General features: G+C 42.9%; 1 protein-coding gene across 1 annotated transcript in view; it reads right to left on the minus strand.

The window, feature by feature from the left end:
- The window catches only part of LOC147707493 (CD109 antigen-like), an 899,009-nt gene extending 876,101 nt beyond the window's left edge, over positions 1 to 22,908 (minus strand). The window contains exon 1 of the mRNA XM_086926509.1: positions 22,633 to 22,908. Within this exon, the coding sequence (XP_086782635.1) occupies positions 22,633 to 22,697 (65 nt within the window). The 5' untranslated portion in view covers positions 22,698 to 22,908. The remainder of the gene's footprint in view (positions 1 to 22,632) is intronic.
- Positions 22,909 to 23,413: the final 505 nt, after the last annotated feature.

Consider the following 23,413-nt stretch of genomic DNA (forward strand, 5'->3'; position numbering starts at 1 on the left):
TCAGAAGAAAGGGGTTTAGTCTTATTTTCCCAGAATGTGCAAGGATGCCATGTTGATGAACTGCTGGACCAATTCCCTGGACTGTTCAAGGGGTTAGGTTGCCTGCGAGGCCTGCCAATTTACCTACACATTGACAAGGCTGTCAAGCCAGTGGCACTATGTCATCAAAGGGTGCCATTTCCACCTGCGGCCACTGGTGGAAACATAGTTGGACAAACTGGAGAGTTTTGGGGGAGATCAAAAAGGTCTCCGGCCCAATACCATGGGTGTCACTAATGGTGATCGCAAAGAAGCTAAAATAAACCAGTAAGGTAAGCCTATGTATTGACATGCACCTCCCGAACAAGGCCATTAAGAGGGAGAGGCACATCACTTTCATAATGGACAGTATTATAGTGGATCTCAATGGGGCACGTGGTTATCAAAATTAGACCTAAACACTGGATATCACTTGCTCCAGCTGGAGGAGGGGAGTAAGTATAATACCATTTTATCCATGCTTCTGGGCCGGCCTGCAATGCTACAAGCCGCTATGTTTTGGAATATTGTCTGCCAAGGATGTATTTCAGAACTCAATCAGCAGTGTCAGGCTTCCAAGGCGCAATGAAGTTCAAGCGATTACATCTTAATATGCTAAGTGACAGCGGAGGAACGTCATCAGTGTCTGAGGGCCACCCTGTAGTGTTTGTGTGAGCGTGGAATCGCTCTTCATCAGGAGGAGTGCTCCCTCTTCCAGATGAGCATTGAGGTCTTTAGCTAGGTTTTCACATAGGATGGAGTGCGAGTGGACCCTAGGAAGTTGCATGCAATCAAACAAGCCTCAGCGCCATGCACTGCCTCAGAGGTGAGCAGTTTTTTTAGGGAGGGCCACCTACTGTGGCTGGTTCATCCCTAATCTGGTGACCATGAGGGCACTGATGACAACGGATGCTCGATGGGTGTGGGGCTCTAGTGAAGAGGAGGTATTCCAAAAAGTGAAGCTGGCACTTCTCAGTAAGGTGGCCATGCCCTACTTTGATACTAAGTAAAGAATGGAGCTGGATGTGCCCCGGTGGGCCTGGGGTGGTGTTCATGTAAGAAGTCAAGCCTCGAAGGTGGGCACCCCAGTCGTTCGCAAGCAGAGCATTAACGCCAATGGAAGAGAGATATGCCCAGATCGAGAGGGAGGCCCTCGTCATAAAGTGGGCATTTGGATATTTTCACCTATATCCCATATCTATGTGGGCATTCATTCCATGTGGTCACTGATCTGCTGCTGGTGCTGTTGTTCACCCCATCCACCACCCTGGATTGAACAGTAGGCCATAGAGCTGCAGCACTACCAGTTTGAAGTGGTATACAGGCAATGGTCCAAGAATCCTGCTGATTTCTTGTTATAGCACTCTCCCCAAGTAGATGGTGAGAAGAAATAGAAGACTAGGCACAGGGAGGAATATGTCTGACTAGGAAGACCAGGGGTCTGTCCAAGGGCATTAAATCCTCCAAATATTGGTGAATCAGCTGCTGGCGACGGTGCTCAAGAAGGTTTTGGAAACCCAGCAACAAGGATCACGGCGCTCGTTTCTGTAGGATGCGAACATTTGGTTAGGCTGGACAAAGAGTGGCTCACGCAATTTTGGAGCGTCCTGAATAAACTCAGTGCCACTCAAGAGGGCTTCGTCCTGTGGTGCCACAGACTGGTCATCCTGGAAAGACTGACATGGCAGGTGGCCTTACTCACCCTTAACAGACACCAGGGGACACCAAAAGCAATGTTTCGCCTGTGAGGGAATGTGTGGTTCCCAGGGTTGGAGGTGCAGGTGAATACCCTGGCATGACAATGTGAAGCATGTCAAGTCACCAGATGCCCTGAGGCACCTGCACTCATCCTAACGGAGGAGCCTTGCTACACTCCATGGTCAAAGTTAGCCTGGGTGTTGGCAGTTATCTGGATAGAAGAACTATCATGGTCCTCGTGGATAGCCACTCAAACTACCCCATCATAGAACTTATCGAGTCAACAGAGAAGGTAATGGCCCTGTTGTTCATTCCAGAAAAAAACAAGGAAGATAATGGGCCGCCGTTTCAGGGGAGGTAGTTCCAAGACCTGTTACACCAACTGGGAATACGGAACTGCTGAATTATACGGCAGTGGGCACAAGCAAACGATGAGGTTGAGCGGTTTATGCAGAAACTAAACAAGACCTTACAAATTGCCACACATGAAGGGGTAAACCCGGAGCTCAGTATCCTCAGTTTCTTGCGCGAGTACTGACTTGGTATTTAAGGCTGGACTGTCCCATGAGGAGCAGGGTCAAGACTGATTGATTATGACTGGGTTCAAACTGAGGAGACATGGTGAGGAAAAGAATAATGGTTGGGGTGGTACCCTGAGCAATTGCCTGTAGTTAGACTTATTGCAAGCAGACTCCCACCACCTTTGTGTGTTTCATGTACAGCCCTAAGTGGCATGGGTATGCCCAAACATGGGGCCCATGCTCACTGTGTCACTGGAACCAAACTGTACCCAGCTGATGAGCCCATAACTAGGGAGAAACCAGTCTTGGATTGCTTGTGTTCCGGTTCAGGGAGGACCTGGCTTGGCAGTTCAGGCTGGACTGTGTCCATGAGGAACAGTGTCAGACTGATTTACATAATGCTGGGTCCCAACTGAGGTGGCATGGGGAGCAAAGGTATAATGAGTTGGGATGCTAACCGAGCAATTGCCAGTGGTTAGACTTATTGCAAGCAGCCTGTCATCACGTTTTGTATGTTTCAAGGAACCTTAAAACCCTGCAGATTTCAGATGCTAAATCAATTGTGAGGTTCATTGAATCTTGGAGAAAATGAAACGGTGATAGAGAATATTTTACACCATCGTGAAGAGAGTCAAACATTGAATGGTGAGATTTCAGGTGCAGTCCTGCAACCATTTCCAAAATCAAGTGCCACCCCTGCCTTTAACATCATCATTCTGTTCCATGTTTCAAATAAAAGCCAAGCTACTCTGAATTATCATGCACTTTCTTCAACGCCCGATTTTTTCTTTTTTTTTTTAAACGTGAAGAAATGAAATGAATTGCAATCTAGGTAAAGCGGTGAAATAGCAGGTCTGACAGTGAAGAAAGGGCGGAGAGGAATGCACTGCAGCTCCTCCCAGACAAAATAATCTCTCGGACTACAAACAGAAGCAGGCCAGCTGCAGGTGGCATGCAGCCCAGTGCCAGAATATTCTTCTTCCAGATTACTTGCTGGATTTTGGGGAGGGGGGGTATTCTTTCAGAAGACAATGCTTTGCCCTGTACAGAAGGCAGGTGCAGGGATAACCAGATAAATGTCTTCTCAAGCCTCTCAAATCTCACATAAAGCACCCCATACATTATAAAGCAGACCGCCAAGGCTCACTGTTGTAGCAGTGTTTCCCTGCTTGCCTGACAGCAACCTGATCCTGGGTTGTTGCAAAAATCTCTCCACAGTACATTCACCCGCATTGCGATATTTTGCATGTGAAAAATTAATCTTACTTCCTAATAAAAGATTGCATTAGAGTTGTGCATAGTAGATTGCTTTTTTCGTTAAAGATGAGAAGTTCATGCTTAAGAACTATTTATTTTAATAGGAGATGTGTAGGGACTCGGAATATGGCTACATATGCACATTAAAAAAGAGCAGCTGCCTTATACGTTGATTGTAATACTAGCACAAACAATATTACAACATTACATTAGTGCATCATTTAGTTCACCTATGTGTGCAAACAGTAAAAGAGGTTGTTATGATCAATGAATGGAAAGCAGATCCCCGCCTTTCTACAAATCACTTTTCTAACTTTTCATCACCATCTTTGTGATGGAATGCATGCAAAAAAAGACTAATTTGAGGACATTAACCCCGTGAGAACAGCAGATGTTTGGACTGTTCTCTTCGCCTTCATTCTTCTAAGCACAAAGAACAGACGCGGAATTATGCTCCTTTCAAGCATGTAAACGTTCTGCACTGGGTAAAGTAGCTTTACCATATGTGCATCTGATGGTTTAGCTAAATTTACTTTTAGATTCATTTGCTCATAACGAAGGCGAAAAACGAATTAAGTAAATGTTTTCAAATTCCTACCTTAAATTACAGCAGATAGAAAAACTAAAATCTTAGCATCAGGTAATTTTGTAATATAATCTTCAACTTATTTGTACGTTAGCCTTTATAAATTCTACTTGCAGCATTCGCCTGGCATGTTATTTGGGAGGTATAATAAGAATAAAGGACATGGGTAGGGCTCCCTGCAATTGCGGACTTTGGGCCATATGTATCAACATTCCGTTTTGCGATTCCTAAACAGCGATTTTTAAGGAATCGCTATTTAGAAATCGCAAAATGGTATGTATGTAGAAATTAGCTTCTTTTTAGCAATTTCTTAAAATTCCTTAATTGCGATTAGCAAATTGGTAATCGCAATTAAGGAATAATTTCCCATTCATTTCTATGGGCCAGGAGGCCCATAGGGATGAAGGGGAAATTTGCGATTCGCAATTTGCTAATCGCAAATTGTGAATATTTTCAAGGGTGCAGGGGTGTCCAAAGGACACCCTGTTGCACCCCTGAAATCGGCATGGGTGGACATGTGGCGCACATACATGCCCTAAGGGCATGTATGTGCGTCAAATGGCACTTATAAAATAGAAAAAATATGCATTTTGAAAGGAATTCGCAACTTACCACCAACTAGAAGTTGGTGGTAAATTGCGATTCCTTAAGGCCAGTTTGCTTTTTTTCTGTCTTCTTACATTGCATTTAAGGAATCGCAAAATTTGCGATTCCTTAAATGCAATCACAAGATAAGGAATCGCATATTTTGCGATTCCTTATTTTGAAAAGATTTCCTTGATGCATACCAATCCTCCAAATTGCATTCGCAAACGCCGACATTCTGAGAATTTCGGCGTTTGCGAATTCAATTCGGCTTGATACATATGGCCCTTTGTGATTGCTTGAGAGAGAGGAACGGCAAGTGTCATGCTTTAGGAATGGAGTTTAGCTCTTTCAACATGGATGTGAGTGTTTCTCTGGTAAACCGCTAGAAAGAAATGCAGTCTGCACAGAAATCGTTTGTCATGTGGCGGAAAGCGCCAAGGGATTGTATGCAGGTAAGCCTGTGTGCCTATATTTGAGTTGTCTGCACGTGTATTCTTCTCTTTATTAGGTTTACATTGATGCAGGTAGAAAGCAGGAGTTTTAAAATTGGAGATATGCCTGCAATATGTTTCCTGCTTCCATAAGTAAAACAGTCAAATGTATTAGAAACAAAGTACAACAATCTAGGGCAAAGCCAACATATAGCGCCTATTATAACCAGGCCTGGGCGAACTAGTCAATTCCGGCGGAATCTGAGGTATTTGATAATTCCGCATTTATTCTGCAATGCGGAATTACTGAAATACTCTGCCCACAGAGTCGTGTCCACCATTGTACTTCACCCTGTGCCTATTGAAACTGAGTCTCATACAACATATAACTAAGTGCACCATATTTTTATTTATTTATTTAGAGTGTTTTATAAAGTGCGAACATCACCCAAGGATATCAGAGTGCTGTACATAGAGTCGATTGAAGAAAAAGATAGGTATACACCAGAACATCATAAGTAAAAAGGCACAATAGACTATTGCAACAGATATCACAATAAACATCTGTTATTCCATTAATATTTCATTAATAGGAACTGATTCAGCTTCTTGATAGTGGGTATTTTGCTGCTGCTCAGAAATTCAGATCCAGGTACCCAGCAGTGCAATGTTTTAGTTAGGTTCTCATGTAAAGGAAGTGCTTCTGACCAATATAGAAATTGCTGACAATGTGATGTTCGATGCTCAGAAGGGTCTCTCCAAAAGTCTATGAAAGGAATCTATTCATTGGGTTATTTTTCATCTCTTTTTTAAAACGTGGGTTAATGGGTTTGAACACACTTTGGGTGGTAAGGAGTTCCAGATCCTTTGGGCCAACCCAGAGAAGGAGCATGTGTCATAATCAGCACAGTCTTTTGTGCCATTACTGAACATAACCCAGTGGGCTGTATTGTACATCATACAGTGCTCTGATGGTAAACAGACCCAGTGCTCTTGTCATGCAAATGTTAGAATGTACCCCTGATGCAAATTACCTAGTGCTTTACTGATGTTCATCACTAATATTACCCAGAGTTATCCTAGCCTGTGCTTCCCTGATGAACCTTATTCTATAATTGACACCATTCCATAAAGTATGGATGCGCATCAACATACGTCACCTGATGGTCAGGGTTGTGTAGGACTTCATTGACGCCTATATGTTTGTTGGGATATCTGTAGACCTGTTGGATGTTATGAAAATAAATGTCTGAGGGGGGGCTCATCTGAGTGAAAGAGTGCATTATCGCTGTTAGTCTCAATGTTGTCCATCTGGGTCTTCATGAACTATACAAAAGCTGAACCTCGTATTACTCAGTTGTCCATACATTTCAAATTATCTTAAGCAATAAGCAGTCACATTTGAAAATAAATAAAAAAGTTAATCGTCTTGTAACTGCAAAATATCAGACTATAATACATAGATTACCCTAATCGCCTTTGAAATTCAAATGGATACTGGAGCTTGTGCCTTCTTGATATAACTACTTAGTTTTGGCTTGACAGTGCAACATTATGTGATCCACCTAAAAAGGGCTTTAAGAAGCACTACCAAGAGAGGGCATTTGGCTTCACCCATATGGTGGTAGCTAAGAGCATAAGTTTTGATTGAGCAGAAGTTGTGTGCTTCCACAAAAAAGTGCTTGCCCTCATTGTAGCGGTGATGATTTTGTTTATTCATCATGCGTCCTGAGGTTGAATTTTCAGGGGTACACATATGGCATTATAATTCTATTAGAGTGTCTTTGATAACTAAATAATGCAAATGTTTATATTTCTCTGGCAGCTTCATAGAAGGGGAGAGGAAAGTTATGGACTTTGGAGTTCAGAGTGCAATTTTGTGTTTGAGAGCCCAGGATTGCATTAATCCACATGGATTTTTAGGTCTGGCTTGACAGTGTATGTGTCGCCTGACCTTAAGTGATCAACAAAAAGAGCTTTCAGATTCCTACTGAGAGAAAGTCTTAGGCTCCAACTATATGTTGGTTCCACTGAATCCAGGTTTTGATTGAGCCAAATGTGTGTGCTGCCCTTAAAATTACTGCTTGTACTGCAGGTTTTGCCTTGTGAAAAGTTTTTCTTTAATTTATAGATCAGGACTAAGTAGGTTATAGTGGTGTTAGAAATGGGTCTCTAGGCCGAGGCATGTGCCCTGTTCAAGTAGGGATCACCACTCTAGTCAGGGTAAGTCAGATACAAAACCTAAATTAACCTGTACTCACCCTATGGTAGCTTGGCACAGAGCAGTCGGGCTTAACTTAAGATGCAATGTGTAAAGTATTTGTGCACACTTTAATTATAGCAACACAGTAAAAATACTATGAAAAGACTCTAGATCAGTTTAAAAACAGAGAATATTTGTCTGATTAAAACAAGACCAAAACAACAATAATACGATCAGTGGTGGCCAGTACAGTATGGGGGTGGAGGGGCGGGAGTGTGGGGACGGGAAAATAATTTCACTTACCTGATCGTCGCGTCTCTGCTCCATCTCTCGCACTTGTCTCTCCTCTGCTTCTTAACCATGAAGCACCCATGTTCCCCAAAGCCAATCACAAAGCTGCAATGCATTGTTGTAATTTGTCTGATTGCCATTGTTTGGCATACAGATGGGGAATGGGAGCCTGGGCATGTTCTCCACCCAGGCTGTAATGAAGCCTGGGTGGAGAACATCAAAGTGCGCATGATGGATTAGCCGGGCAAAGAGGGCCTGCCAAACCGGTATGCACACTTTAGAGTGCAGCAACCACTCCTCCACCCCATGTCACGGGAGCCAAGCCCCACCCTAACTTGGCGATACTAAAAAATAAAATGATATTAACTTCTAATGATCCATAACATTGGATTCAGTGGCAGCATAGCGCAGAGGCCACCACTGAATCGAATACGTAGAAGTCAAGATATGAATTTTTAGAGATTAAATTTAAAAAACAGTGCTTAGAAGTCAAAAGCACTAAAGGGTTACTTGAGGTCGCGTTAGATCGGGCCATATCTCAAGAGGTAAACCGACTGCAATGGTGTGCGGGTTGGATATAGTTCCATTTAGGTTCCGCTGAAGTTTTACCTTCTCAAGTTGAGCCAAGAGTCCTGTTCACAGGGAAAGAGTTTGCTGGGAGCATGGTGAGCATCACTGGTGATGGTCTGTGAAACGTGATGAGCTGGGAGGCATCGCAGACAGACGGCTAGGGCCTCGCGGTCACGATCGGCGATACTCCTGTGTAAAGAGACAAACTTGTGCACGTTCGCACTGATCCTTTGAGTAAACAACACTGTTCCAGATCAAATGGGCTCGTTCGTGAGGAGCTCAAAAGCTTGATTTAATGGGACTGTAGAGCTGGAAACCCACTTCTGAGGCACAGGACTGGAAGGGGGCACCTCACGCAAGGGTAGGATTCACAGATGCCAGAGTCCAGCAGCACCAGCAGAGTTTCAAGACGTCTTTTGTGACCCTGAGGATTTAGAGAACAGGAGGCAAGCTAGCGAGCCCTTGGAGAATCTTGGAATCAAGGATGTAGAGAGCAGGTCCAGCCCATCTCATTATCAGGCAAGAAGCAGCAGGCATGAGGCAAACACAGCAGTGCAAGTTGCAAAGTGGCATTACCTCCTGTAGCACAGCAATCCGCAGGCCAACACAGCAGAGCAAGTGGCAAAGTTGCAGTCCCTCCAACAGTCCACAGCTCTTCTTCCAGGCAGAATGTCCTTGGTTCTAGTAGAGTTCTGATTTGGTGGTGTCAAGTGCCCAGTATTTATACCCAAATGTGCATTGAAGTGACGGAAACTCAAAGAGGCCTTTGAAGATCACAAGGTCACTACCTTTCCTGCCCTGGCTCCAGTCACACTACACGGGGGTGTGTAGCTCTTTGTGTGGGGACAAGCACAGCCCAATTCAGAAGCGTCAGCTCCTCCCTCCGAATCTACCTCAAGAAGGCCCATCAGCCTGATGATAGGCCATCAGGATGCAAATGTCACACCCATGCTCCATTTATATGACTGTCTAGAGGGAATGCACAAAGCCCAGCTATCACCCCACAAGAACACAGAAGTGTGGAACGCATCGGAGAAACGAGGCCGGTCCCCTGCCATATGGGCTCACAAGAAAGTATCCAAACAAGGGGTATCAAATAAGACATCCAATATTGGACCACGCTGGCCAATACATTTTCAGTGCTAATAAGACCAGTGCTCCAATCTGCAATCTTTTCCATAACAGAGTATAATCAAAGTTATACAATTAACACTTTTCCAACGTGGAATAACCAAGAGATCCATGGTTGGAGTAGAGATTGGCTAATCTCCCCCAAGCTTTGTTTCAGTTTGAGGTGCTGAAGAGAACCCCCCCCCACCCCCCGCCCCCCAAAAGGAATTTAGGGGTTCAAAATGTGTAGAGCTAATTTCATGTAATCTGTAGCAGTTTAGTCACTTCTTTTTGTATTCATGTTCTTAAATACATTGACAATTATCTAATTGAATTACCTAGGTTTAACTGGATACCACACTGTTTGGCTTTGCCCAGACGTGGGTTGTAGTAAAAAGGATACAGGTATTTTTGGAGAAAAAAAAACATCACAACCTCTCTGGTTGCGCTTGTTCTGATTATTTTTTTCACGTGTATGTCGTTATTATCATTTTCTAATTGTGTGTGGAATCCTAACTCCCAAATTGGTTTTGTATTTAATGTTGAATTTTGTTAAAATTTTATGTGTACACATTACATGTAATTGGTAACATGTGTGAGTTGAGTTGTGTTGTGGTCCATGAAATCATTGAATAGATTTGTTAAGAAAAATATTGTCAAAAAATGTTAAAATACGTTTTCAATTCTCTTTTCAGAATTCACTAAAAAAGGAAATAAACTAGCTCTTTTCAATCACAATGAGTGTCGAGTGTGGTTTGAAGAATTTAATTGATTATAAATTGTTGATTCAGTACTGGCATGCATGTTGTTGATAGTTTATAACTTTTTCAAAAGTGGCATTTTCAGACCTACAATTTAAAAACCAACTTAACTAAAAGATGTGTTTTTAAATTGTGAATCCAGAGGCATAAAACTCAAATGTTTTATCTACTCCCAATGGAAAATTACAATTTAAAGATGTTTACCTATTTGAGAAACAGGCCTTGCAGTAGTGAAAAACAAATGTACTTGTATTCGCCTCCATGACACATAAAACTAATGGGTACATGTCCTAACTTTTAAATACACTGCACTCTGCCCATGTGGCTACCTTTGGCCTACCCTAGGGGTGATTTACATGTAATAAAAAGGAAGGGTTGGGCCTGGCAAGTAAGTTAACTTGGCATGTCGAAATGGAATTTTAAAACTGCAAACACCTGCTGTGCAATGGCAGGCTGGATCATGTTTAAAGGGCTACTGAGAGGGTGGCACAATCAGTGCTGCAGGTCTACTAATAAACACAAGGAAATGATGGATAGAGTGCGGAAACTTTTCAGACTCTCACCCCAGCCACAGATCTGGGTTGAATCCATCATCATTCTTTAGCTCACTTTGCCACCCCAGTTCAGACCCAGCCATATGCAAATCAGTCTTGATCCTGTGCCTCGTGGGAACAGCCCAGACCGAACTGCCAAGCCAGGATGCTTGTTTCTGATCCAGGGAGAACCTGGACTGGCAGTTGGCTGGACTGTTCCCATGGGGGACAGGGTGAAGACTGATTTGTAGATGGCTAGGTTTAAACTGGAATTCCATGGGGAGCAAAAAAATTATGGATTTATGCACAGATCTCTGTACTGGGGTGAATGTTTGACATTGATCAGCATTCTGTTTATCAATTGTTCTTTTAACATTTGTCACCCGAGTGGGAAGGGTATGCCTAGATGTGACTCCTGTGCTCTCCATGCCACTGAATCAAGCTAGCCTGGCTGATGAGGGGTGAAACCCCGAAACCGGTCCTAGGATGCTTGTTTCTGGTCCAAGCAGAACCTGGCCTGGCAGTTCAGGCTGGACTCTTCCCATGGGGAATAGGGTAAAAACTGATTTGCATATGGCTGGGTTTCAACTGGAATGGCATGGGGAGCAAGAAACTGATGGATGTAGACTTAGATCTCTGTACTGGGGAGAAAGTTTGACATTGATCAGCATTCGGTCCGTCAATTGTTCTTTTTGCAGCAGGTCAAGTAGTAGCATTTAATTTATAGGCCCCGATTACATATAGAGCACTTTACTAGGGACGTATAAATAAATTAAATATGCCAACTGTGGATAAGCCAATGTTACTATGGTGAAAGCATAGAGCAAATGGACTTAACACTGGTTTGCAGAGGTAAAGTCCCCACAATCATAATGCCAGCAAAAACTTAGTTCAGCAAAAAGGAGAGGAAGAAGGCAAAAGGTATAGGGGTGACCCTGCTGAAAGGCCAATTTCCAACAGGTGTCAAGCCAATGACCATGGATCTAGGCCTGATCTTTTGACTGGGAAATGTTATGATAAAAGTGCTAGGCCCAATGTATTTATTAATTTATTAGGAAGCACATATGTTAAAGTTGATAGGTATTTAAGTGTGCAATATTATTACTCTATATGAAAGCCTAAATATTGGTATTTTGTTACATGGAATTTCACAGCTTACTGTAGCGGGCAATGATGTTGGTGTTGATCACCTGACATAGAAGGTTTGCTATGTGAGAATGATAGGTTGTTTTAGGAGAAACAGTATTTTGCCTCGCCAACTGTCAATTGTAGACCTTTCGAATGGTATGACTGTGTGTCTGATTGTTGCTGTAAGAAATTGGGTTCTTGGTTGACTTGGGGTGTGAGCCCTGGCCAAGCAGCAACCACATTCCTTGTCAGAGAGAGGCCCAAGCCAACCCAAAATTAGCCTCTGCTCAACCCTCTGGTGGCTTGGCACAGAGGGGCCAGGCTTAAATCAGAGGATATGTGTATAGTATTTGTACAACATTTCACACAGTAATAAAGTGAAAAATACCACATAAAAAGGATCCGAAACCAAGTATGAAATATTGATTGATTTTAAATAGATAGAACAAAAACAAAATGACAAAAATTAAAATTCACAAAAACAGAGGTATGTAATTTAAACGTTTTGGTGAAAATAGTTCCAAAAAGCACAAAGCCCCAACTGTCAATATCTGGTCACGCCGGACTGGGTCAAAGTCACAAGTTCAGGCTGGCTACAGGAACCCACTTAGGCCTGCTGAACAAAGTACCTTAAATCCTGGTTTACAGAAAGTTGGAAGGGTCTATGTCAAAGATGTGTCACTCTGCTGAATCGATGCATCAGTGCTGAGTTGCAGCGAGGCTGCAATGTGAGGTCTTGCATCGTCATCAAGGATCCCGGCGATGAGGGCTTACGAAGTCCAGCTTTGAGGATGCGTCAGTTCCAAGGAACTGTGAGGCTGCGATGCACAGTCTGACTTTGTCATCAAGGCTGCCGTCGATGAAGCATCCCAGGGCCTACACCGAGGATGTGTTGCGCAGTGCTGGTTCAAATGAGGCATTCGATTTGAATCTTTGCGACAGGGAAGACCGAAGCAGTGGCGGTGATATATTGGTTCTGCTTGGGACTGTGTCATGCAGCAGACAAGATGTTTCGGTTCTGCTGGATCCACAGAGGCTGGTACAGCACCTTAAGCCAGCTTCTAAGGAAATAGAACTGGGAAGGCACAACTGGGGAGGCACCACTTGGTAGAATAGGCTCACAGATGACAGAGTCCATGTGCTGAAGTTAAGGTTGTTGGAGCCTACTGTCTCTGATGCCCAAGTCAAGGGGCAAGCAAACTAGCCCTTAGAGTCACACTGGCGTCCTAGGTTCAACAGATCCAAGCCCAGCCCTTCCACCCAGGCAAGATGGCAACAAGGAACAGGCAAGCACAGCAGGGCAGCAGTCCTTCAGAGCAGCGGTCGAGCAAAGTGGCAGTCTTTTCAGCAGCACAGCTGTCCTTCCTGGCAGAGTATCCATAGGTCCAGAAGTATACTGAAGTGGGGGTGTCTGAGGTCCTTCTTTGTTTACACAGTTGAGCCTCTGGAGAGGGGAGGAGCTTCTAGAGGCTTGCCTTTGAAGTATATAGATGCCCTGCCTCTCTGGCCCTGGCTCCAGATTAACTACATAGGGTATGCAGTCTTTTGTGTGGAGACAGGATACAGCTTATTCAAGTCTAAGTGGGGTTCTGCCCAGGTCCTTTCTCCCATCCTGCCAGTGATGGCCCAAACAGACACACCTGAGCTCTCTATTTTGTGTTGCTGTCTAGGGGGAATACACAAAACCAAACTATCAACAACACCCAGTCATGTGACCCAGCGACAAGCTGCAGGCACCAAATGGCTACGGCAGGGTAAATCCAACTTTCTAAAAGTGATTGTTTCAAAATTGTAATTTAAAATGTGACTTTACCATAAGTCAGGATTTTTCATTACAGTTCCAAAGACACTAAATATGAACTGGTTACCTTTTCCATTTTGGAAATTACAGCTTATTAAATGTTATAATGTAACTCCAATGTTATCCTATGGGAGAAGTAGGCCTTGCAGTAGTGAAAAACGAATTTGAGAGTTTATCACTACCAGGATATTCAAAACTAAAAATGGCATGTCCTGCATTTTAAATACAGAACATCCTGCACTCTAGGATGTCCAGGGCCTGCCCTAGGGGTGTATGAATTAGAACGGAAGGGTTGGGCAGGCAAAAGTTTCATTTTACCAGGTTGAAATGGCAGTTTCAAACTGCATACACAGGAAGCATTGGCAGGCCTAAAATGTGCTTGAAGTGCTACTTAAGTGGATGGCATAATCAGGGCTGCAGGTGGTGTCCCAATGCAGATTTTGAAAGTGCCCAGATGTAGATTAATATATTTACCCGAGTTGTAGAGCGCATTGGTACTGGAGTGCTTTGGGTACAGAGAGAAATCCATTTAAGTGTTTCTTGATAAGCATTTTCCAAAACTGAGTCCTATGATGGTCTCGGGGACCCTGTGGCCATAAGAGACCGAAACTTTGACGGGTTCATCTCTATGAACAGAATTAAATTATTGCGTCACTCTACAGTTCACATAATTTCTGGAATTAATATACAATCATATGCAATTCAAGATTTACTAACCTAGCTGGATACGAGGACTTTACACTTTCCAATGATCCCTGGATTTAATTCATTCGAGTAATATTTGTGTAAACATGTGGGTGGCATCAGTATTGTTTTTGTCCATGTAATATGTTGTATTTACTGTGTACAATTCATTATATATTTAATACATAAGTAACTTTGTGATCGCAATACCCCGGTTTCTTACTTTGTTTTGTATGGTTTGATCAAGTGACCAACATATGTTGTAACTGAGCAGAGATAATTCCTCCAGAACAGATTTTTTCTGTGTTGTGATTATCTAGTTCCCTGGGGGAATATTGGGTTGCCCAGTTGTGTAAGTAGCAGGCCCACTAGTAGCATTTCATTTACAGGCCCTGTGCACAGGTATTGGAACTTTACTAGGGACTCACAATTAAATAAATATGCTGAATAGGTATAAGCCAAGTCTACCATGTTTTAATGATACAGCACAAACACTTTACCACTGGTTACCAAGTCCTAAGGCCAGCAAAAATGAAGTCAGCAAGGCAGGAGATCTGAAGTTAAAAAGTTAAGGGGTAAACCACACCAATGATGCCAGGTCTTACAGTTTCCTTGTGGAAAAGCTTACTCTCAAATCTGTTGGCCTAATTTTGATATTGTGACATGCTATAAGCCTGCTTGAAGTGCTGAAAACATTATGTCTGATGCAATAGGTCTGGTCTGCTAATAATCAAAGATTATAACATAGGTTTACTAACTGTAAAACACATATGTTAACACCAGTAAGCCTTTAACAGTAAACCTTTAACAGCTGGTTGTTGCCAATCTGTTTTAGAGGCTACATAAATGTTTCTGTTACATGTAATCTCACTCATTACTAGTTGGCAAGGGTTTTGGCATTGGCCAAAAACTCTTAAGACCCCTGGGGGTTTTCACTGTGGTTATTCTTGTTAGGCCCTGTTGAGATGGATTGTCTCTTGTTTTGCAAACTGTATTTTTCCATATATTGGTAGATGTATGCATTGTGGTTGCCAGTTTATGTGCATTTGAATAGGCTGGCGTTGGGTAAGGTATAAAGTCAATGCTAAAGCTTAAAGGCTTCTTTGGTTAATTTGGAAAAGTCATGCCAAATTTCATGGGTTTGATCTTTGTTATTATGAAACGTTATGACAAAGCCACTATGCACAGCCTAATTATTGTAAAAATCATGCATTTAATACAATAGACTTAAGAATGGATTGTAATTAAACTGTGCTACAGCCGGTAGGAAAGGATTTTGTTATATAGGATTTCACAGATTACGGTATTAGGCAAGGGTGTTGGTTTAGTGATTCACCTAAATAAATTATGGGGTAGAAGATTTGCATTACAATAATCCTTGTTAGGCTGTCTTAGGATAGGCAGTATTTTGTTTTGCCTACTGTAATGTTGTATACATTTGTACCATTATGACCATATGCCGATGGTTGCCATGTGGGAAGCTTGTGCTCAGTATGATTGGACTTAAATTGGTTATAGTAATAAGCCAATGATAAAGCCTATATTTCTAATTGTTTATTATGAAAAGTTATTATAAAGGCTACAAGTCTGACATATAGATTGTGAAAAGCATTTGGTAAAGCCATTTGGCATTTGCATGAATGAATGATTAAATGAATGAAGTATTTTGTAAAGCACACAGCAACTCCTAGGAGTGTAACACTGCTAAGGATTAATGGAAATTAACCAGGCCCAGCAACATCAAACAGAGAACAGTCATCTCTTCAGCTTCTTGTGAAACAAAGTTCGCCAAACCAAGGGTCCGTAGCTCTGGGGGGAGCTGCTTCCAAGCCTTGGCTGCCAGAAGTGAGAAGGAGCGTCCCCCTTTCTCACCCACATGGCCCTTGTTGTATTAGAGTGGATTGTTATTACTCTGAACTAAAGCTTAGAGATGGGTTGTTTGTTATATTGTATCTCACAGATTACTTAACCCCTTCGCTGCGGGGCTAATTTCCCCACAGCGCGGGGGAGGGGGGCCGCGCACGGCGCCGCTGTACTCATGACGAGCCCAGGCTCGTCATGCAGCACGGTGCTCGTGTGCTGGTGACGAGCCTGGGCTCGTCATGACCACGCCCGCGCAATGGAACGCTCAGCACAGCGGGGAAATTAGCCCCGCGTGTGAGCGTTCCACGGCTCATGACGAGCCTAGGCTCGTCACCAGCACACGAGCACCGTGCTGCATGACGAGCCTAGGCTCGTCATCAGCATAGAAGGGGTTAAATAGGCATAGAGCTTGGTGTTGGTTTCCCTGCTGACAAATCATGAGTATAGAAGATTTGTACTGTGAGAATCCTTGTTAAGCCCCGTTAGGAGAGTTAGTATTTTTCACTGCCAACTATACTTTTTTGTATACATTTGCAATTTTATGACTGTTTGCCTGATGGTTGCCTTGTGGGAAAACTTAAGCTCAGTACAGTAGGCCTAGGGTGGTGATGGTGACATGCCAATGATAACAGTTATAGGCTTGATTGGTGAGCAAGGAAATGTTATGCCTTATGTCATAGATATGGCCTGTTTATTATGAAATGTTATTTCAAAGGCAGTAGGCCTGGTTTATTTATTGTGAAAAGCATATGGTAAATCCAATGGACCTCTAACTTTAGAATGATGTCACATACTGTTTCAGTCATGAAGTCTCACAGATTACTATAGTAAGCAAGGATTTTGGTTGTCCACTCTGGCACACGAAGGGAGCAGAATTTCACCATGCTGATTCTTATAAAGTCCTATTAGAGGGATTGTATTTTTTTTTTACCAACTGTCATATTTTACATATGTGCAACTGTACGCCTGATTATTGCCAGTTTATGTATTTACCAGTAGTCCTGTGTTGTATATAATCTCCAGACATTGGTAAAGTCTAGTAGCCTTATCAGTTCACTGGGAAAAGGTTTGTCAGATTCCTTAGGTGGGATCTGTTTATGAGAAAAGTTATGACTATGCAAGTAGGACTTATTTATAGCAGAGAGCATGTGTTAAAAGCAATAGGCGATCGAGGGCAAATGGATATTACATTGTGCTAAAGAATATGGGCAAGGATTTTGTTACATAGGATTTTACAGATTATCATAGTAGGCAAGAGTTTTGATTTTGGTGATCCACCTAAACAAACTATGGGGATAGAAAATGTACACTACAATAATCCTTATTAAGCTCTCTTATCAGAGACAGTATTTTGCTTTGCCTAATATTTTGTATACATTTGTCCTTTTGTGATTTTGCTACATAGTTGCCATGTGGAAAACTTGTGCTCAGTACAACAGGCTTGAGTTGGCTATGCTGACAATCCACAATAAAGGCAATATGCAGGATTGTTTATTATGAAAAATGTATGATAAAGGCAGTTGCCCTGGCATTTGATTGTGTAAAGCATCAGTTAAAGTCATAACGCATTTGAATCAATCAATTAATGCATTTATTAGTTAGAGTGTTTTTTTAAGCAGAGAGCTATTCTCTTAAATATGCCAGTGTTAAGGATTTATGGAAATTAAACATGCCCAGCCATATCAAACATGAGGAGAACAGCCATGTTTTCCGTTTTTGCAAGATAAAGGTTCTGATCCAAGGAGCTGAAGTTCTAGAGGGACCTGTTTCCAAGCCTTGGCTTCCTGAAATAAGGAAGAGCTTGACCCCTTTCTCGCCAGCAAGACCATTGCCATTTAAGGGTGGATTATTATTACTCTGAATTATAGCCTACAGATAGGCTTTTTGTTATATTGAATCTCACATTACCTTAGTACTCAAATAGTTTGGTGTTGGTTACCCTCCCTGACAAATTATGAGTATACAATTCTTGCACTCAGAGAATACTTGGTAAGCCCTGTTTCAAGAGATAGTATTTTGCTTGGCTAGCTGTAATTTTGCATATTCATGACTGTGTGCCTGATGCTTGCCTTGTTTAAAACCGTATGCTCATTACAGAAAGCATGAGCTTGTTATTGTGACAAGCAATTTCAACAGCTTTATGCTTGCTTGGTAGGCATGGAAATGTTATGCCCAATGCCATAGGTATGGCCTGTTTAATATGAAAAGTTATCTGAATGTTAACTGATAATAATAACATATGTTCTATAATTGTGTATTCCTAAATGTCTTCAGATAAAAAGGGTACCTCACTTGTGTGGCTGGACCCATCGCCTGCAACAGGAAAAGCCCAAAAACCAACATGGAGATATCAAGATTTCGCTATGCAAAATGACACCTCTGACAATGTGAGTAGTTGCACTAACTGAACCTAGGCTCAGCTACCACCCAGCGAAACTTACCAAAGCCAGACATTTCTGAAAACACTGAACCCAAAGAGGTTTGACTTGTGTGGATGCCACTAGATCTTGTTACCCAGAATGTCCTAAAATATCAACCTTAGGCTAAAATCAGAGATTCCTTCACATTTTGGTGCAGGAAAGTTCCGTAATATGCGGAGATCCATAAAATTCCTACCATCCAACATTATCACACTACTTCTGAGAAAAATAGTACTCCATTGTGTGTCTGGGCATTTCGCCCACAGTAGAAGCCGGTCAGAAGCAGACTGTGTGAAGTCAATGTGGTGTCAATGAGGTCTTCACATGATTATGCTTTTGGTCCATTCCAATGTTGTGTGTTAGGTAAATGCACACATAGGAGGCAGTGTTTCATTGGGAAAAGTGTGGGAACATGGGGTGGTAAGCATTTGACCATTAGCTGGAAGTGCCTAAGTTTTATGTCACATAGTATGGAAAAAGTAACCTTTAGACCTATACTTTAACGTTTATAGAGTGCTCAAGGCAAGAAAACATGCTGGTACCCTTACTAGTTTTAACATATGGGATGGCACAGAGGAGGTAAAACCCCCATTCTGCCTCTACTTCGGGGCAGAAATATTGCCTGGTGTAGGGGGAGACCAATGCTAGGATGGAAGTGCAGCCCACTCAATAAATGTTCTCCCTTTTTATCCTCTGCTGGTCTGGTGCACTCTTAGCCAGAAAAAGAAGTTACAGTGAAGTTATGCCGGCTGTACATAGCCTATGGTTGTTTAGCACGATACGTCATGCACTCTGGTTCCAGATTCTACTGATCTCGAGTCATACGTTTCCTTTGTCAACCGTGACCTTCCTGAGAAATTAATCCTTTTCTGAGATCGGAGCTCCTTTATTTTACTGGGCGAATACCCTACAGGATTCTTTTGGATCATTACTCACCCTGAAGAAGCCCTCATGGGTGAAACGCTTTTGCTGTGTTGTACAATCTACCTGTATAAACCCAAATCATTGAATAAAAGGATGGATGACGACATTAAGATTGACTTGCCTCCGACATCGTGACCTCACTCTGGCTTATGAACTAACCAATGAATTGTGTCTGGATGTCTCCATATACGTGCCTCTCTTACTGTGTGTGCATTTATTTTATTAAGGACCACCAACAGTGGCTGGGCACGTCTTATGAGACCGATTAGGAAACATCGATTGAGTTTCCATTACAGTGTGTAGAACATAGGTTTTGGTGCGGCATTGCATACCCTGCCACCGTAAATCAGAGCGTCTGCACTCTTAGCCACCCTGGGTAGTCAGATTGAGGTGTTTACCACTTATCTGTCTGTTCAAGGAGGGTGAGGGGTCAGAAAGCCCAGCAGTCCATCAGGGGTGCAGGGTTGGGTTTAACCATATCTGTCATCCTCTATGAAGCCATTAGTGAAATATCAGCTAAGGGGACTAAGTTTAGGCCTAATTCCCCTGATGGCATATAAGCAAGGACGGAGGTGTAAGGCAGATATGCCTTCTCAGTGTCGTTTTTGCAGCAATGGGATGAAAATTTAATACACGTTTTGTGCATCTGTAGAATCCTACTCCTCTTTCGAATTTTCTGGTTGCGCCCCATCTGGAGAACTCTCAATGTGCGGACATGTCAAGAAGCCCTAGAGGAGTGCATGAAGGGGGACTTAGCTCAGATGGCTGCCCGATTTGTAAAATTCATGACCAAGATAAACTCAATTTTTCAGTAGTTGTCCCCCACGAACCTCTGCTGTGTTAGCTATGAACTTTTTTTTTTTAACATGAACTTTTTAATTGAGAGAGGAAAGTGCTTTTTATGTCCTTTTTGTATGAATTGCAATGATTTTAATGAATTGTGCAAATAAACATATCTATCTTACCAATTACAAATTTTGAAATTTTGACAGTGCACCATCCATCCTTGGATATATTAGTCTTACTGCCACCATAGATTGACTGAATGGGGTTCATATGTCAAAACTCACCCAAAAGAATCCACATTTCCTGCTTGACATGTGGATGCTCTAAGCCCCCAAAAGTAAACACTCCTGCTGCTTTCGGGATAGTGCAGCTCAATGCCATGAAAGGATGGCCCAACCTCATTTTTTTTTTTTTAATGTATCCTTGGCATCCAGCACACTTTCTGCTCCCCGGGGACTGTTCAAATGTAACTATACCTATCTGCATCCCTGGATGGTGCAGAAAGACTATTAAAGCCTTTCGGAGTGGGGTCAAGCATCCTGCTCATTCTTTTTGTCAAACAAAATAATCACTGGTGTTCTGCTGTGCTTTCTGCCCTACAAGGGACAGAAAATTGGGGTAACCCACCAATCTGTCCCCCCAGGGAAGGTGCTAAGACACATCCTGAGGACAATTACCCTCCCCAGAGGTGCGGAAAGGATGCATTTTTGGAAGGCGGGTGCGTGCCATCCTTATGGGCTAGGTTCCAACACAGGCTGGGGCTCAGAGCAGCAAGGCCAAGCCTCACTTAACTAACCAACAAAATAACTGCCAGTACTGCCTCTCTATTCAGTTTCTTTTAAAAGGGGGACGTATTGACCTCAAACAATATGTACCATAGCCTATTTTTCAATCTGGAATAAATCAATTACTTTCATTTATTTTTCACATATCAAAAACATTTTTTTCTTTTTGTATAAGCCCCTGAAAGGTGTTCAATGGGTGGATCCCTGCTTGCATATCACCCTGCTGCATGAACCCCAAGCAGGGATCCAATACGGGAGGTACCACTGGTGAGTTAATCTCCTCCCCTTCCTAACTGTACTATCCCCCTTTGATCAGTGCTCTGGGGGTGGTGGGATGAGATATGCACCGTGAGCGCTAATCAAAAGGAAAGCAGACAGCGCCTATTTTCACCAACTGAGCTCATTTTCACAACGTGTGATGTCAGCGCTGCTCGTGCGTGCTGCCTTCCAAACTGTGAGAAAACAAGTAAAAACAATCTCTGAACATGAGGGAAGCTTTTTACTGGCATCTCAAGATTTTAAAAAAAGAAAATTCATCTGATGCAAGCCTCGAAAGGAGTTTCACTGCACTGCAGAGATTATTCATGAGACATACAAGTTTCCTCCTCCGCATTCAACATTTTACGGACAAAGGGGTAGGTACCATGTTGGGAAAGAAAAGAAAAGGCCCTCCCCACATGGACTTTACCAATCCTTCTCACCTCCGCGAATCAGATTTACTGGGTATGGTAAATACCTCACTCCTATCCCGCCCACATGTAAATACTTTAAGTGGGGCGGGATCTGCCGAGTCTTATATCTGGCAGTATTAAAAACTAACTTTGAATCACGCCCCAATCAGACAGCAGTTCAGCTGACATGTTTAAGCCACCTTCTTAATAACATCGACCACGCCTCTTGGAAACGATCCTTAGTTCCAATGTTTGGCCACACCCCTTTTCTATACCTCTCCACTGCACCCCCTAATCCCACACCAAAGTTTTTAATTACATTTGAAGCACCTTCATTTATAATCTGGACCTTTCCAATATGTGAAACCCTGACCTGAACATAACTGGCGATGACAGCAGAGAGCGCTTTAAATAATTAGCCTATGTTTCCACGACTAACTTTTGTAGCAATACATCACAGGCGAGTCTTTCTTCGCTTCTTCCTAAATTTGGAGGACTTAATTAAAAGGATCCATATATCCCTCCCCCCCCTCTTCTTCTCTCTTCTTTTCTTCTCTCTCGGGCTCCACTAAGCCAACAGCACACATTTGTCGGAACTGCCAAGAAATATGACAAACGGTTTGTTTTTGTATATGTAACATTTATTTTCAATAAAAATATTTTGAAATAAAAAAAAAGGATCCATGTACATCAGAATACACACGTATGATGTGCGCTGTGCTTCTCGGTACGGACCCCAGCTATGCAAGATGCCAATAAACACAAGGATGCTGTTTACTTGAAAGGGCTATCTGAATACGACACAGATCAGTGTAACTGTCAGGAGGCAGAACTACTGAGAGAGGGCGTTTGCTCAGCTGTTGTGGATGATGAGAAGGGTTACGTCGCTGAGTACACCAGCGGGAAAGTGTTTAGAGACGTTATAACACCCGCTATTCACGTTCCCAAATATCTCCGATACACCCCTGAAGTCCCCATATTCTGGAGACCGAGCTGTGCCTACCGTGCTGCTGCAGCGGCAACCCAAGTTGCTAGCAAGAGGACGCGGTGGCCTGCGAGGGATGCCATCTTGCCAGAACAGTCCCTGTTCTTGACGAGTAGAATTGGACGGTAGAAATCTTCTTCCGCGATGCGGTCCCGTTGGGTAACGGCTGCAAGGATGGAGGCAGGGAACAGGCGCTTGGGGGAAAATGAGCGAGTCGTTTTGAGGCGCAGCCCGGAAACGTAGAAACGCTGTGCCCCTCAGCGCAGCTGCAACAGTCTGACGGGTCTGCAGAGGAGGGGTAGGAGGGAATACACTGTTTTTCCAAAGCACATATCGGCGACTGCCCCACCCCTCTCGGTCTTCTTGTGAATCATAACTGTAATCCCACCGAATAGAGGATACACTTTTCTCACATCCAACCGTATTTTAAAGCATGAAACTGATGTATTCTGGACAGATTACATGGTGAGGTGTTGAGCGGTGAGTTGTGTGCAGATACACGTCCTAGTTTCCCCCTACTTTGCATCATTTTTGACTGCTGTTTTTAAAGTATCTCTTGTTGGATTACGTTTTGTGATTCCCGAAAACCGTATTTTCAGCCTCATGTTCCACCAGAGCATTGGAGTTTTCCAAGGACCGGAATACAAAGAATAAACTTGGACGGCATGAGCTACTCATGCCGTCCAAGTTTATTCTTGGTATTCCGGGACTTGGTACAAACAGAACTGCAAACCCCAGAATACAAAGTAAAGATCTGGACAGGCTAAACTACTCACGCATGGACCTGGGGAGCTATGAA

This window comes from Lissotriton vulgaris, chromosome 6 (assembly GCF_964263255.1).
Source record: "Lissotriton vulgaris chromosome 6, aLisVul1.2, whole genome shotgun sequence".
NCBI classification, from domain to species: Eukaryota; Metazoa; Chordata; class Amphibia; order Caudata; family Salamandridae; genus Lissotriton; species Lissotriton vulgaris.